The 17,536-nt window shown below is 48.5% G+C and overlaps 1 protein-coding gene across 1 annotated transcript; it reads left to right on the top strand.

The window, feature by feature from the left end:
• Positions 1-5,444: 5,444 nt before the first annotated feature.
• On the top strand, positions 5,445-9,538 carry BHLHE41 (basic helix-loop-helix family member e41). The gene is made up of 5 exons (XM_048501155.1): positions 5,445-5,682; positions 5,985-6,048; positions 6,342-6,449; positions 6,964-7,075; positions 7,974-9,538. The coding sequence occupies exons 1-5, from the start codon at positions 5,555-5,557 to the stop codon at positions 9,038-9,040; spliced, it is 1,479 nt and encodes a 492-aa protein (XP_048357112.1). The 5' UTR covers positions 5,445-5,554; the 3' UTR covers positions 9,041-9,538.
• Positions 9,539-17,536: the final 7,998 nt, after the last annotated feature.

Genomic DNA, 17,536 nt, shown 5'->3' with positions numbered 1-17,536 from the left:
GGCGGACTGTGGTCTTGTAGATTTTCGACTTCAGGTGCATAGGCATTTTCTTATCACAAAGAACACCAGTAACTCCCTTCCACCTCAGCCATTTTGCATTGACTCTGAGTCTCGCCTGTATTTCACCATCAATGCTGCCATCGCTCTGTAAGTTCGAGCCGAGGTGCATCTGTTTTCTTTAGATTGTCACTATTGACCTGGATCGAGCCTATACCAAGAGTTGTTTCCAGATATTCAGTCTTTGCAGTGTTAAGGCACAGGCCAAATTGACTGAGACGGTCATTCCAGGCCTGTACCTGGCATTGCAGTTCCACTCGAGTAGTGGTCACAATCATGACATCATCACCATAGAGCAACGTCCAGGGTACAGCACTTTGCAAATCCCGAGTGATGGTGTTCATAAGAATGAACAGCAATTGTGACCACTGAGCCCTGGTGGATGCCAACATTCACCGGGAAGCTGTCGGACATTCCAGTTATGCACCGCACTTGACTGTTGGGGTTTGTGTAAAGAAGTCTAACCCAGTTGATAAGTTCTTCAGGCACACCGCGATCACGCAGCACATACCAAATAAGCTGAAATACATGCCAGTTCAACACACATCCTGACATATATTTCTGCCTCCAGACACCAACAAAGTAACATGCTTTACTGAATGAAGGGTGTAGATAAATCCAGTATGAGCAACATAGAAGCTTAGAGCACATCCAGAGGGGGAGGGAGAATCTACCCTTGGAAGTGGTGTGCTGCTACACTGGCGGATTTGCCCTTCCTGGGGCACTTACCCTGGCAGAGGGGCTATCTCAATTTTCAGGAGTCTCAAAGTGGCTTACAAACTCCTTCCCTTCTTCTCCCCACAACAGACACCTTATGAGGTAGGTGAGACTGAGAGATTTCTGAGAGAACTGCGACTAGTCCAAGGTCAGCCAGTAGGCTTCATGTGTAGGAGTGGGAAACAAATCTGGTTCACAAGATTAGAGTGGAGAAGTGAGGAATCAAAGCCATTTTTCCAGGTTAGAGCCAACTGCTTCTAACCACCACTCAGCTGCTCTCTGGGGCTAAGATCAGCCCTACTAAAACCATATTGTACAGAGAGAGAGGCTCAATACTACGTCAAACATCTCAGCGCAGGCAGACGCTCTGGGCTCTGGTTATCACTGTGCACTCAGTCTGGCAGCCTGAATCACACTTGCCTGTTTCAGTCTTGGCCTTGCCAAGACAACCCTTTTGTGAACTTCTTGCTCCCTTCTGTCATGCATGACTTGAGAAGTCATGGGTTTAATGAGAGAGATACAATATGGTATCCTGACTTTTTTCAGCTGCATGCAAAGATGGTAAAGGTAGCTGGAACCTCGGTCAGAAACACTAGAAACTGAGTGAATCTTTCAACTTCCAGACTGTTAAGTCTCAATCATCAGGTGAGCAGCAAGGTTAAAAAAAAAGATTTATTTACACGGACGGCTTCCACAGTTATACATCAGGCAAAGAGAGCGAAACGACGCATGCAGTCACTTAAATATCATGCTGTCAGTTGACGTCACCTTCACAACTATGGAAACCTCAATAGCTCAATACACAATGCGGACATTATGCACTTTTCATCCTGTTTTATTTCTGTGGGAGAGATTTACAGAATGAGTTCAACTCTATGGAAAGCAGTGGTACTGAAGGTGCTTAGTTGACTTGATGCATCGTGCCTCTTGTGTTTTCTTTCATCACCTTTATTGCTTTACCATTCACCATGAAAAGAGAAAATGTGTACACAGAAATATCAGGAATACAGAATTAGTGGAAGAGAAATCCCCTCAAAACAAATCCATGTTTGTGTGCCATTCAACACCAACAGCTTTTACAGGAACTCCTGAAGCAATAAAGCTTCAATGTATTGTCGAAGGCTTTCACGGCCAGAATCACTGGAGTGTTGTGGGATTTCCGGGCTGTATGGCCATGTTCCAGTAGCATTTTCTCCTGCTGTTTCGCCTACATCTGTGAATCACATCATCCTTTGAAGATGCCAGCCACAGATGCCAGCGAAATGTCAGGAGAAAATGCTACTGGAGCATGGCCATACAGCCTGGAAACCCCACAACACTCCAACAAAGTGCAGTAGTTTCCTATACAGCAAAGGAGTAGTCATTTGCTCCTTTAAAAGTGGGTTGTCTTCGTAAATCAGACTGCCCCACATTCACCTGTGAGAATTTGTGACAACACTCCAGAAAAGCTGCTACCATGGCTATGGGTCAGCATTTTGCAACCTGTCACTGCCAATCTATAATTTCCCCCCCAAAATCACTCTGGCAAGAAAGTAGCTGATCCACTGCCAGCACTGATGCTCTAGTATTGTTTCTCCCCAGCTGCTTTTGGGAAACATACAAGCCAAACCGCAAGGCAACAGCCCTGGGCCGTCTCCAGTATGTTGCTCTTCCTTTCTCAGAATGTGGAGATCCATTGAGCAAGCACAGCTAACAGCTATTGCTTGCCCCGTGGCCCATGGAGTTGGAAGGGAGCATCCCCACCTCCTGCGGCATTGAGTTCTCTGCATTAATTACAGCAGTTGTTTGCTTGAAACTTCTCGCGAACTTTTTTTTTTTGGGGGGGGGACATGAATTTCACGGGATGGCCTCAAATGTTAATGTGATGGGAAAGGCAAGGCATTCTTCTCTTCCTACCCACCACTGGAGACTTGATCAGCCGGCCCGGCTCCTTTCATCTGGGCTTAGAAGGCTCCAGTCCGCCAAATGCCCTTTTCCAGCCCCTTCCACTTCTAGCGTATCACGGCCGCAACGGGCGACCAGACAGGACTATCGTTAACTTCCAGCAACCTGTTCCCACGTGCTGCGAAAAAGGCGGCCAAGGGCTTCCAGTTTCGTTCGCTAAGCGCGAATCCCTCGCACTTTGCAGCGGGAAGGCAACGGGCACGCGGGCTCATCCCTCCCCCGGGGCCGTAGAGACCGGGGATGGGGCAATGAAAGTAGAGCTCCCTTCAACCGAGCAGACTGGATAGTAGCATGAGTCGCAGGACGCCAGCCCCGCCTCTTTCGGCAGGAAATGCCAGCCTGCACGAACGGCAACGTGCCTTTTAACGTCGGGCACTTCTTCCCAGGCAGGGCACGTGCTGCCATTGCAGTTCGACTCGCTGCGGTGCTGCGTTCTCACGAACCACGTGTGCCTTTCTCCCCTGCGGTGACCTCGGACGCCTCCCTTCCACCGCGCTCGTGGGACCGGAGCCCATCAGCCCCTGGCGGAGTTAGGTTGCGCTCTGAGGGCCGCTCACATGGTCCCAAACCCTTTAAAGGCGATGGGAGCTTACAAAAGAGGCCCCCACTGGGCCAGAAACGCCGGTCGACCTCCGCAGACCGCAGTGGTCCTCGTGCACGCTTTGGCCCAGCTGCGCGCTGGGTTACACCGAGTGGAAAGTTCCTCGAGGCTCGGGCGCAGCACCTCCTCCTCGAGGCCGCATTCCGGCCCATACCGCTGCCTCCACCACCTCGTTGGCTATTACGCACCCCCTTCCTCCGCGAGACTCGGGAACCGGCCCGCACCAACAAGGGCAGCCCCAGGGCCGAAAGATGCTGCATTAGTGGCATCCCTGCGCGCACGCACACACTCATACACCCCGGTTGGTCATGCGCCATTCCAGAGCGGGTGCGTGTCCGCGTGGATCTAGAGACGAGGGGGAGGGTGGATCAGCGCCGGTGGCCCTCCCTCCCCGAGAGGCGCCGCTCCAGGCCGCTGCCCGCCCGCCCGCTTCGCCTCCCCTCCTCCGGCCCCGCCCGCGGGCTGCGGCGGCAGGAGCCTCACGTGGCGAGCCTTGTGTTGGTACCGCTCGGAGCCGGGTTGCGGCGGGGGGAGGGCGCGGGGTGGCCGCGGGCGGGGCGGATGGCCAGTCACGCACCCTGCCCAGGCACGGCACACGGCGGCTCCTCTTTCCTGAATCCGGTCCCGGGTCTCCGCTTGCCTTCTCCCTTGCTCTCCCGGCATACCACCCCCCAAGCCTAGTCACAGCGCTGCAGCTTGAACTGGTACGACCTCAGCGGTACAAGAACAGGCTCAACCCTTTCCCGAGCAGGCGCGACCGTGGCAGGCCCCAGGATGCCGGTTCAGACGGGAGCTTGGGAAAGCCTCCCCAGCCGGGAGCTTTGAAAACACAGGGAAGCTCCCGGCGCGGCCCGCCTGCAGTCACGAAACGCATCCGGGGCTCATGCCGCGGCTCCCGACCCGACGCATCTGGTGCCAGCAGAGCCCTTCGGCGAGGGCTCTCCTGGCACCCTGGCGGAGGCGGCGGCATTTCCGCGGTCGGCCGGGGCGAAGTCAGGGTCGGACTTACTCCCCGAAAGAACGCCGAGGAGGCGAGGCCGCCACCCCCCAGGGCTTCCTCAGCAGCCAGTAGTCCCGGAGCCGCGCAAGGGACCGGGGCAGAGTGGGCCAATGGGGACCCTCTCCGCCCAGGCCCGCGCTTGCGGAGACCCAAACCGTCCAGTCTGCAACCCCCGTGCACAGATTCGACCGCGTTTTTGTAGGAAACATTTGCAGACGCCAGATTGGAATAAGAAGGGGGCGGGGCGGCGGCGGGTTTGAAGCCTTCCTGCGCTGACACCGCCTGTTTTTTTAAAAATAAAATATTACCTTCTGAACTGTTGGGATTTTGCAAGTGTCTGTCACAACTCAGTTCTAAAAGGGTTAACTCTATGAAAACAAGTTGCTGAAGTCCCTGTTAATGACCTGATCTATTGATTAGCTATTGGTCACTCAGATAGCCATTGCTTACATGTTAGTGAGCACCTACATCTGGAGTTATAAAGTTAACTCTCTTCTATCTGTTTGAGCAGACAGGACACCAGCACTAGTACCACCACGAGCACGAGACAGCAGATAGGTACCAAGATGTAACCAAACCTACAGTGATGTAGATGTGTAACAGGAAAGAAATGAGTTGTTATTTTAGCTTCGTGTAACGCTTCTTTTATAAGTAAACTCATATATAAAAAGCAACTGAGAATCTGTCTCTTCTGCTCTACTCTGCTAATAAATATACACGAAACTCGCCGAGCACGTGTGGCTGCGGCCGTCTGGGGTGGAGCAGCCTGGCGTGCTGAAGCGCGCGGCTTTTCAGTCTCCCCAAACCCTGGGTCGGACGGGCTGCTTGGACGCCCCCGGTGCGCCCTTTCTCTCCTGCGGTACTCCCTCTCCTTCTGCTCCCCGCCCCCTCCCACCCCCCCGATTCGCAGCCCCGAGACGAGCTCAAGTGCGCCCCCCTCCCGAGGCGCCTCTGGCTGCCCCGCCGAAGAGTCTCCGCCCCGCTCGCTCTCTCGCTCGCCCGGCGGCGTTCCTCCTTCTCCTCCTCTCCCCTCCCCCGCCCCCATCCCCGAGCCGGGCGGCTGCATGGTACGTTCCGCACGTGAGCCGGCGGCTGGGGCTGGCTGGCGACGCGCGTGCCCCGCTGGCCAAAGCGCCGCTGGCTGAGGCCAAACGAGCGTGGTCGGGGGAGCGGGCGCGGCAGCAGCAGCAGCAGCCAGCGACGAGGAGCCCTCCGAGACGCGTCAGACGGGCTGCATGTGCCGCGGCTTGGCTCCGGCCGCTGCATCCTTCCGAGCCCAGCCGGAGACGCCGGCAAGCATGGAGGAAGGGATCCCTCGCGTGCAAGAGAGGCCCGGGTTGGAACACCACCAGGACTTCCTCGGGTAAGGGGCCGGCAGGAAGACTCCGCCTAGCACGCAAGTGCTCATTCCGACCTGCACTGAAAACTCCCGGTGCCAGTCTGGGTCGGACCTTTGAGCTGGGGCTTGGCGCTGAGGGCCTGCTTTCATCGGTTTTTGTTTGGGGTTCTGCCTATAACACCAGTATACTTCTTTGGATCTTTGCACACCTTTGGCAAATACAGACTGGTGAGGTTGGGGGTCCTCCCCCTCCAATAGCACCCAGAGGTGAAAGTGCCTCTCTCTTACTAGAGCTGGTTTCTCTGTCCCTTCCCCTCCTTTTGCAGACTGGATTATCCCTCCTTGTACATGTGCAAACCCAAGAGAGGCATGAAGAGAGAGGACAGCAAGGTACAAATAAGTTTCTGATTGTCTTCCAGACCTGTGCGAAACATTCTGCAGAATGGGCATGAATTTGAGCTCAACTGGGAGCATCCCCTCTTCCTCTCCTGCTGGACTTCCTCTCAGCAGGAGGGTTTTTATTGTTAGCTAACAGCCCCGGAGCATGGGTGGTGGTGATGGAGGGGTTATTGTGGGCACCCTAAGGTACGGAAGGAGGGGATGGCTGGCAGAAGAGGTGCTGAGGTATTGATTGGCATTCTGGTAAATGTACTGTTTGTCTTCCTACCCGGTTTTCTCATTAGGAAACCTACAAACTGCCCCACAGGTTGATAGAAAAGAAGAGGCGAGATCGGATTAATGAATGCATTGCTCAGCTGAAAGACTTATTGCCGGAGCATCTGAAATTGACAGTAAGTACAGCCTGTGTGTGTGCGCGCAAATGGTCAGCATATCTTTTGTGTCTGTCTTCATCTAGTGACTATAGTCTCAAAGCTGTAATGTGGCAAAGAGTTTGCAATTACAGAATGAGCCATAGTGGCATAAGAGTGGGGAAATAGCCCATTAACTCAACCCCATGCCTGTTAACTCAGAAGTGAATTTTGCTTAGAAGCAGGTCTTACTTCTGAGTAAGAGCGTACCATGAATAATGCTGGTCCAGAACAGTTGTTTGTGGGTTTTGAGTTTCCAGACATTTAGCAGATATTACAGACCAATGCTTGCAGTTTAAGTGCTTTAACAGAGAGCAACCCTATGGCTGTGCTGTGGAAACACCCCAGTTCTGCAAGCATTTCAAACAGGATACAAACATTAATGCCACCAGTTTAGGCAGAGCAAGCATTCTATATCAAGTGTGTGAACTTTCGGGGAAGAAGGGCTTTTTCTTTGTAATGATGGCTAATCTCAAGCTCCTTTCTTGTTTGGCAGACTCTGGGGCATCTGGAGAAAGCGGTTGTCTTGGAATTGACTTTAAAACACTTAAAAGCTTTAACGGCCTTAACGGAGCAACAGCATCAGAAGATAATTGCATTGCAGAATGGTGAGTAGACATCAGCATGTAAACACAGGTGGGTGGGCAGAGGAGAAATCCCTGGACTGAAAAGTTTGGAGATCACAAGGGACGTTCTTTCTGATTGAAAGGGAATTGTAACACAGTGCCTTAGAAGAATTCCCGAGGAGGGCCTCTGGTGCTGTCCAGGCATTGGCAAGACTGGTTGTGGGTTTTCTGGGCTGTGTGACCTTGGCTGGGCACAGATGGAGGCGAAACGTTAGGAACAAGACCTACCAGACCACGGCCACACAGCCCAGGAAACCCACAACAAGCAGTTGAATCCACCCGTGAAAGCCTTCAACAATAAATTGGCAGGACTGTTCAGTGTCAGCGGTGTGTTTTTTGCACTCCAATCCTTATGTGTTTACTACTTTCAGTGTGGCTTTTATATCAAGTTAGTATGCATAGGATTGCCACGCTGTAGCCTGAATATATGGATTTACTCAGAAGCAAGTCCCATTGAGTTCAATTGGGACTGTCTCCCGCTAAAGCATGTGTGGAATTATAACCATGCAGCTCTATCCTATGTTTTCACTTGGAAACAAGTTCTTGCATTTATTTTTGTACAAGAGGGCAGCTATACCATCCAATTCCACATCTCTTTACTCAGAAACTACCAGCTGCAGCAGCACATCCACGGAGAGGAACTTGAAAGGAACTTCCTTTCGTGGAAGCACGGAAATCCCCTGCTTTCCCCAGTATTATCACAAATGGCATGTCCTGATAAAATTCTGATAACTTTTGAGTCTCAAGCTTAATAGTAGTGTAAATATTAATGTATCCTGATGATTTTTTAAAAGAGGGGACAGGCAAAGTTATGATAGGTGTCACACCCATGGTTCCAGGCAAATTACGACTGCTACTGTTTTCTCATCCCTCATTGCAGGAGAACGATCTCTGAAGTCTCCCCTGCAATCCGAACTGGATGCTTTCCATTCTGGATTCCAGACATGCACCAAAGAAGTCTTGCAATACCTCTCCAAGTTTGAAAGCTGGACTCCCTGGGAGCAACGATGTGCTCAGCTCATCAGCCATCTGCACGCAGTTTGCACCCGGTTCCTTCCCAGCCCACAGCTGCTGACCCCCAAGGTTTGTGGCAAGGGACCCACGAGCTCCACCTCCTCGGCCTCCCCCGGGCAGCAAGAGCAGGCTGGCCCCAAGCTGGAGAGCCAACCAAACTGCGTGCCAGTCATCCAGCGGACTCAGAACTGCAGCAGCAACACCCCTCAACACAGCAGCGGGGAACTCGGGGAGAATGACACGGACACAGACAGCGGCTATGGCGGGGAGGGTGAGGGCAGGTCGGAGGGCGAGAAGAGCCAGAGTCGCATGGCGGTCAAGCAGGAGCCTTCGGTGGATGAGGCAGCCCCTGTGGCCAAGAGGCTGAAGCTGGACCACCACAGCAGCAACAGCAGCCCCCCCTCTGGTATGCCGAGCCCTGAACAAGCAGTGGCTGCCCTGCTGAGACCTGACCCAGCCCTGCTGAGCTCCCTGATGTCCTTTGGTGCTCTGGGGGCAGGTGGAGGCAGGAGTGGTGGTGGGCCCTTTGGCCAGCAGCCAGCTGCTCCCTTCTGCCTACCTTTCTACTTCATCTCCCCCTCTGCCGCTGCCGCCTACATGCAGCCCTTCCTGGACAAGAGCAACTTGGAGAAATATCTCTATCCGGCCTCTACTGCTCCCATTCCTTTGATCTACCCAGGAATTCCGGCTCAGGCTGCGGTGGCTGCCGCAGCAGCAGCCACATTCCCCTGCCTCTCCTCCGTATTGGCACCAGCAGAGAAAGCCAATTCTTCTTCTTCTTCTTCCTCCTCCTCAACTCTCCTGTCTCCCGAGGTGGCTTCTCCTGCCCAGTTCCTTCCCCATCCATTTGCCTGCAGCCTTGGAGCTCTCAGTGTGGACACGGATCTCCCCTCCCTAGAGCAACCGTTGCTGTCTGGTAAAGAAACCCCCTGAGAGTTCTTGCACCCTAGGAAACAAATCATGCTGTTCATGATTCCTATTGAAGAGGAAGTTGTCATCCCTTGTGAGAAGGAACTGCAGATTCCCCTTCTCTCTGAATCCTTTTACAGTGGAACTGAATTAGGTGGGCTGTTCATTATTAGGTGAAAGAGAAGGTTTCCTGTCCCCGCTTCCCTCCATGACTTTTTGGAGAATTCCTTTCTTAACCCCCCATGCATTGCTTATATTTTTAAACAATGTTTTTCATTCTCATGTTTCATGAGCTTGCCAGTTTCCCCCCTCCCCATCAATGTAAAGCAAACGGAAAGAGTGCTTTGGGGGAGGGGAGTGGAACTTCCTTTGTACTGAAAAGGTTCTAAGATTGTAAGTGATTCAGGAAAAAGGAGAAGAGTGTACAGCAATATGTGGGATATTCTACTGATCATGTAATCATAGGTACATGGATATCGTAATGATAATACTTGCAGCAAAGTCTCTCATGCCTGACAAAACTGAGGGATACAATCCGCTGAGATCTGCACGCATCCTATTGGAACGAAGGGAACAGTGCAAGTATCTTAGCATCCCCTTGGGCAACCCTCATTCACTTCAGTAGGGTTTTGTGCTGAAGAATTTTCTGGCGGATTGTACCCAAGAGGGGTAGGGCGGGGAATCTTTAGCATAAAGTGCCTCTTTCTTCAGAACTAATGCTGGGATTGTCAGTACTCTGGCTTGAAAAGCAATTCCTTCAAAAATCAGTGCACTGGTCTTACTTAGAAGTAGTCTGAAGTCTATGTCATTACTCTGTAGTAAGCAGAGGATAGCAGCCTATGATCCCCAGAATCTTTGCTGCTGAACCTCTGACACTTAATGGCAAAAAGTATTTGTGTGCGATCCTTGAAGCAAAATGCATTGAAAGCACATTGAGGGCAACGAGCTTGACTGTTTAAGCCACATGTTGCTCCTCGAATCTTACCTGGGAGTAAGGGACCATTCCAATAGGACAGACGCTAGGGATGCAGGCAGCACTCAGGGAGGAACAGTTGCTCTTGGTCTTATTCACATTTGCTTACAAGTAAATCCAAACTGAAATCAGGAGGAATGTTTCCCCCAGGAAATGTGGTAGGATCACGGCCCTCCAACAGAAGTATGCCTCATATTTTCTGGATGCTAGCCAGTGTGTTGCATGAGACAGAAAACAGCAAAGTAAAAGGATTAGGGTGCTTTTCCGGTGTCTTTCCTATGGGAGTCACTTTCAGCTCCATTTGGGAACTTGCACTTGGGTAGCTGGATTAGTCCCTCTGTGGGAAGATCGGGGGTGGGGCGGGAGAGGGGAAAAAATAGAGGTGAGAAGAGCCTTTCTGTGTTTGCACTTTATTGAGAAATGGGTCATTAGTGAATTGACTTTGTTCAAAGCTTGGGGTTGCCTTGTGCTTGCAGGGCTGCCCTGATTTCAACTGGGAGGATTAAATGCTCCAGAATTGTGAGACGTGTCCCATAGCATTTATTTTTATGTGTATATGTTTTGTTTTGCTGAAGTCAGTGCATTTGCCTACATGGTTATGGTTAATGCTGCTGTGTTCCAGATTTTAGAAATTATCTTGTTATATGGGAAGGTACATGACTGCATTGAACTAAGAAAAAATAGATATTTACCCTGTGCTAACATAAGCTTATCTTGTATTATGAAGAGAAGAAAAAGGGTTCAGATGTTTGCACTAGCCTTGCTCTTGTGCCATTCACAGCAGCCGAAACGCACATGCACTAACCGCCAGTGGTGGGATCCAAAAATTTTAGTAACAGTTTCCCTTGGTGGTGGGATTCAAACTGTGGCGTAGCACCAGTGGGGCTGGGCGGGGCATGGCCGGGCATTCCGGGGGTGGGGCATTCCTGGGCAGGACTGTGGCAAGGAAACAGCCGCTGTGCCGGTCCTTGGGCGGGAAACGAATGCACACAGGTGCAGGCTACCACGCAGGGTGCACCTCCTGCTAGACTGCTTCAAGTTCTGCGTGCTACTGCTGAGAGGAGGGGCGTAACCAAGGCAAAAATCACGTGGCAAAATCACCAATTAATAACCCCCTCTCGGCACACACAAATAATTAGTAACCTAATCTCAGGAGCCTGTGAGAACCTGCTGAATCCCACCTCTGCTAACCGCCCTTAGTTGTTCCAGCTGCCAAACCAATTCAAGGTGTTTGATCACCCCAAAAGGGTGATCCCCTTCATTCCCTCCAAAGTGTGCCCCAGCAGTGGATCCCAGTTATCTCCTCTGCCACTGAGCACCTTCCTTAAGGTGTCACCCCAAGCAATTGCCTGCTTGGATGGCACCACTAGAGAACTGGCTATGGCCAGTAGAAATGCACATCCCCACTGATGCCCAGTTTAACAGTCTTGAAAAAAAAGTGTCAATATATGAAAACATTCTTCAGCATCTCTTCTTTGGTTCTCCCTTGCTTCTGCTGGGACTAGAAGAAGTGAAGCTTTTCCCAGTTTGGAAGCCCAGTAGTAGAAAAAGCTTCTTACCCGACTGCTGATAAAGACACAGGAGGTCAAGAGGTTGAACATCCTCAGAGGAGATAAATAACAGTAATGTGAAAAGGGTTTTGAACGTTGGAAGATGGTGGGCCGAGGCTCCATCATAAGGTCTTTCTGTCTCCAAACATCCAAATTTCCCTTTCTGGGGCCTGTTGCCAGACAACAGATAATCATACCGCTAAAGCTTTGTTAATAAGGCTTAAGCCAAGAACCTTGCCTAGATATTTTTAGTTTGTTGCCAAGGTAGCACTGTGAGAATTCTCACTTGAATGTTATGTAAGAGGTGAGACACAACAGTCGGTGGAGGGAGATGATACCAGGGCCTCTTAGTCATTTGGGGGGTGTATTTGCTGCTGCTGCTTCTGTTGCTACTGTTTGCCTCAAATGCTGTGTTTTAAACAATGTCCAGTTTTTACTTTTTCCTTAAAAAAATCTTACTAGCCTACTGAGTGGCTGTATGTAAATAGTTGTTAATACATCCAATTAATGATGTCCAATATGCTATTTTTGTAGGGGAAAGAAATGTGTTACAATATTTTGAGTTTAAAACTACTCTTTGAAGAGGAATTTCTGAGGTGGAAGGGGAAAGGCTCACTTTTGTTACAATGCTTTTGCTTAGTACAAGCTTATGCTGTCTTAAATTATTTTAAACAATAAATACTGTCTGCAAGAAACCAGCTGATTTAAGAACAGTTTACTATGTGACATATTAGAAATCAGTCTTTATATTCAATATTTTCCAGCACTCCATGAATGCTACTATCTAAATATTTCCACAGTATTTTGTGATTTAAACGAAAAAAAATCTTACTGAAGAATAAAAAACTTTAATATACAAGATTGGTTGTTTGGTAATTAAGGCTTTCATAAACTACAAAATACCCCCCCCCCCCCCATATATATATATATGTGTGTGTGTGTGGTTGCAATAATGGGGATGCGCAGCTTGAAAACAAATCTGATCTGGGTATCAGGGAGCCAAAAACCCCAGTATTCTCCATTTCCAAACTTCCAAATACTGGTTTGCTATTGGGATCCAGATATTTTTGGGATTCTGATATTATTCGGCTCAGGTGTTTTCTATTGGGAGTTTTTCTAGAGGGATGGAGGTGTTGTTTTCGAACAAAAGTGAACCAAAATTGCAGGGAAGCTGTTGATGGCTGCTTTTTAAATAACTTCCCAATTTTAATTGAATTGGACCTTTGGGGGCCCTGAAAAAAATGCCCTCAGCCATCTTCCGTTGTTTGCTATTCATGGCAGGGGTTGGACTTGATGACCTTTGTGGTATCTTCCAACTCTATGATTTTATGATTCTAGAAGTATCCCATGCTTTCTTCAGGAACAAAGAATAGCCAAAGACACAGCAGCAACCCAAGCACCCCTGCTTCGCAAGACAGGCAGAACCAACAAACCAGTGAATCCCAGAAGAACCACAGGAGAATGTAGCAAGCCTAAAACAACAAATACACAACAAATATCTCCCCCCCCCCCCAAGTGTCAAAACCAGAGAATAATCTAAGCGAAACCAAATAGCATCAGGGTGTAAGACCAATAAATGTAAAATCAGAGAATCTGATCCAAATCTGTCAAACCTAAAAATCAACTGCAAAAAGCAAATCTGATTTGCAAGTTGCACAAAGAATGCAATGTTGCAAGATCAACAAAACCAATTTTAAAGAACAGGATCAAAACCAACATAGCAAGCTGAAAACAAGCCCTGGGATAGCGCAGACACAAAAGAAAAGTAAAGGGGAATAAACAGTCCCGGGAAACTGAAAAAGCTGACTCCTGATATTTCAGATTAATCCTGAATATTTCCAGGTATCCTTGAAAATGCTGGATACTACTAGAGACCTTTAAGGTAATTTTCAGTTACGTATTCGCACTAGAAATCTGAAAGTGTACCCCCTACATAACAATGATATTTTTGGGGAAACTTGAGCATGATTGCTGAAGTTCTTTTGGTTTTGAACCAATCAACACTTTATGGCACATGTTATAAACAAATCACTATAGCAACATATCCTCCCACATACACTTACAACATGGTTCTGTCACAAATTTTAGTTCTCCTAAATGTGTGTGACTGGGGGACATCCACTGGCTCCCATAAAAGCTATTCTAACAATTAGTTGGCCTCATTATGGGCACTAAAACACACATTCCTATTTTTATTCCATATTGTCATTCATTCCCCCCACCCCACCATCCATGATCTATGCAGCAGCAGCAGCAGAAGGCCATTGCTTTCACATCCTGCACGTGAGCTCCCAAAGGCACCTGGTGGGCCACTGCGAGTAGCAGAGTGCTGGACTAGATGGACTCTAGTCTGATCCAGCAGGCTCTTTCTTGTGTTCTTGTGTGTTCTTCTTTAGTACAGTGTTGGTTTCTTGTATGAGATTTTAGAATGATACCACGTTGACTAATTTTAGATTAACTGGCATGTATCTAAATGTTAAGCCACTGGCTCATTTCTCCATGTTAGACCATATATTGATGAATACTCAGGGAAACTTTTAAGTGTTCAAGCCTACCTTCATTGCCCAAATACTGGGGTGGTGAGGGGGCTTACACAGGCATTTTGTATTGATACAGTTGGAAATTGCAGATCAGCAGAGCTAAACTTGGGTCCCAAGTGTAAAAATGTTGAGGGCCTTTAACTGTCAAAGGAAGGGACAGAGATGGCTGTGTGAGAAAAGGGGGGAGTGCACAAAGCACACACCTCAGTCCCTTGCCTTGTCATAGACTGACAGTGCAAAGTAGACTCTTATCTGGTGTGGGGTCTAACTAGATGTGCATACTGTCTCGGACCCTTCCAGATCCTGTGCCAAGTCAGGGAACCCTTGGCAAAACTGGGGCCTGCATCTGCTAACCCTTGTCACCTCTGAATACCATCTATACTCTGCAAACATTTTTTAAAAGAGAGCAAGGAAGCACTTGTGTGGGAAAATATTTCCTTTAAGGACCTTAAAGCTTTTGAAGTGGATGAGTTGAGGTAAATTGCTAACAAGTCATCCGCTGTCTGGTACACATACACAAAGTTTATGTTTGCATAATAAAGAATCTCAAAACATAATTCTGTGTGCCCTCTGCTGGCTCACTGGTGTCAGTCTTACCTTATTTCATAACACTACAGATATGAGAGAAACACGCTTGGTTTCATAACACCATTGATGCTATGAGAAGCGCCTTGTGACTTGAGACGGTCACAGGCAAAGCACCTGAGTGGGCAGACTACACCGCTAGCCTCAAGTTTCAGAGGCCTGTGTAGCTACATTGATACTCTGGCACAGCATCTGCTGGGACCTCAGAGTACTGAAAGCAGGGAGTCAGGCACAGAGATATGCAAAGTGGTTGTTGGCTGGGTGCAGGGGCTGTGTAGTCTGCTAGTGGCCATCTCATTAAAGCCAGCACTGACTTGGGCTTACTTGCAAAAGACCTTTGTGTCTTGAGTTTTTGCCCCACCATTTCCCCTCCCTCAGGCTGTGCCTCAACCCGGAAGGGGTGTTGGGATAGGGTCCACATGGGGAAACTTCCTCATTGATGGCAATATTCAGAGAAAAGGAGGAATTGCTTCTTCTATGTCAGAATGGTTGTCAGTCTGGGGAAGTTTCTTGCCTCCCTCGGCCATACGTGACATAGCTTCCTTCTTTGAGTCACCTGGAACAGTTTTCCTCCACAGCTTTTTGCAATACATGCTCATTGTGTTTGAAACTCCCTGTGTTCTGGATTGTATGAGTGGCTCTGTGAGGACTAAGAGGTAAACAGTTCTGCCTACAGGACAGCTGGTTGGATCCAGTGCAAAAAACGCATGAGGTCTGTGCAAGAATCTGGGATCTTCCCCACCCCCTAACAGCCATTTCTCACCCATGGAAACTTATCTCTGAGATCATGAGAGCAATGTGGAGTCATAGTCATTTGGATTGGGAGGTTGCAGTGAGACTAGTGAAGAGGGGGAACCCGCTCCTTTCTGTCAGCAGAGCTTTGCTCACACAAGTGGCAGGAGGGAGTGATTTTGTTCTCAGTTCACATTTCAGGCTCCTACCCCACATGGCTATTTCTCCTCACAGGTCGCATGACCCCAGGAATTAACTTCCCTGGATTCTGAAATGGTCGCTGAAGGGGAAAAGAAAGCCAAGAAGACTGGCAACTGTAGAAACTTTCTGCTGACTGATCACAATATCCAACCCAGTGTGTTTGTCATTGTGTGTGGTCAGAACACATTTGCAGGTAAAGGTGCTCAGATTCCAATTAGATGCCCATTAGGGTAACCTGAGCACGAGGAAGAAAACCTTCCATTGCCTCTGCACAGTTCTACAAGGGAGCTTCAAGTACTGCAAAGACCGACACAAAGGGAAATCAAGGGATTATCTGACAAAGAGACCAATCTCCAAGTGCAAGTTTAGAAGAAGTTACTGAGACCTTGGTTACAGTGAAAGTAGATAGCTTTACTGTGGAGAGAGTTAATACCCTCAAGCAGTCACAGCAATATCAGGCATACAGCTAGAATACAAAGTAGTAAAATGACCACCTTCAGTGCAAACAGGGTTGCTTGCTCTGAGTTGGGAAATTCTGAACATTTGGGGGTGGAACTTGAAAGGTTGGGGTTTGGGAAGGAGGGGAGGGTTCACAGCAGAGTAAAATGCTACAGAGTCCATTCTCCAAAGCAGTCATTTTTCTCCAGGGAAACTGATCACTGTCATTTGGAGATCAGCTGTAATTCTGGCAGATCTCCTGGCCCCACACATATGTACAACACAGTGCAGCATACATTACTCCAAAAGAGGAAGCAAGGGGTCAAAAGAAGTGGAACAAGAGGGTGAGCCTAATGCTAGCTCTCTGTACAGGCTCCAAGCTCAGGTCCAAATCCTCAGGCAGGGTGTGGTTCCAAATATCTGACAATCATTAATCCCAAAGGAGTTGGCTGTGAAGAGGAGCAAAGAAACAAAGGCATGTTCATGTGCGTTAGTGATGCAAAAGCTTAGGTAGGCAAAAGGTTTCATTTGGAGGCCACGTCTGGCCTCAGTTATAGCATTGCAGGCTGAATTAAAACAAGAGGGAATTCTAGCTCATTAACTGTCTGGGGCTAGGCAAAGAGGGAGGCTTGTTTCTCTCTGAGGCTTCCTTTGTAGTAAACATAATGAGATTATAGTGAATTTTGCCTGATACTATGTCCATTTGGTGCTGGCACTTTTCCTCGGTATTGTAGATAAACTAAACTCCCCCCCCCCTCCAGTTTTCAGTACTGGGGCTGACTGGGAAGAACTGGTCTCATTCATGGGAAGCTTTATGGTGCAGGGCAGGAGAGAGAAACCAACAAAATGGAGGCATAAAGGGAGCTTGTGGCAGACATCATGTGAAGACTTTATTTAAAGCAGCATCTGCAGAGAACTGGTTATCCTCACATCCATTAGCTATCCCTGCCCTACAATATCAGTTCATACCCATGAACAGAGGGTGATGCCATACATGCCCTATTCAAAGCAATGAAGAGCATGCAATTCAGTACTGTCTACTAAGACTGGCAGTAGCTTTCCAGGGTCTCTTACAGAGGACTTCCACATTGCTTACTACTTGTTCCATTTCAATTAGAGATGCCAGTGACTGAACCTGGAACTTTCTGCTTGCAAAAGATGATTCACCTTTGAGCTATGGACTCTTCCCATCTCTTATTTTAATGCTGTGTAGTAAATGTTTGATTAACCACCCTGTACCAATCCTATTTTATTTATCCATATGAAAATTAATGAAAATATGTGTGTGGTTATATATGTGTATATATGTGGTATGTGTACATGTGTGTGTGTGTGTGTGTGTTGTGTATATATTGGTTGTTAATTTTAGGTGGTTCAGTCACATTATGAACATTTGGGGTTTTAACCTTCATAATGTGACTGAACATCTAAAATTAACAACCAGATTAACAGAATAATTGATCACTACAGATACATTATTTTAATAAGAATCCACTTTGTA

Source organism: Sphaerodactylus townsendi, linkage group LG06 (genome assembly GCF_021028975.2).
Source record: "Sphaerodactylus townsendi isolate TG3544 linkage group LG06, MPM_Stown_v2.3, whole genome shotgun sequence".
Classification (NCBI taxonomy): Eukaryota; Metazoa; Chordata; class Lepidosauria; order Squamata; family Sphaerodactylidae; genus Sphaerodactylus; species Sphaerodactylus townsendi.
This window is presented reverse-complemented; position numbering and strand designations above follow the sequence as displayed.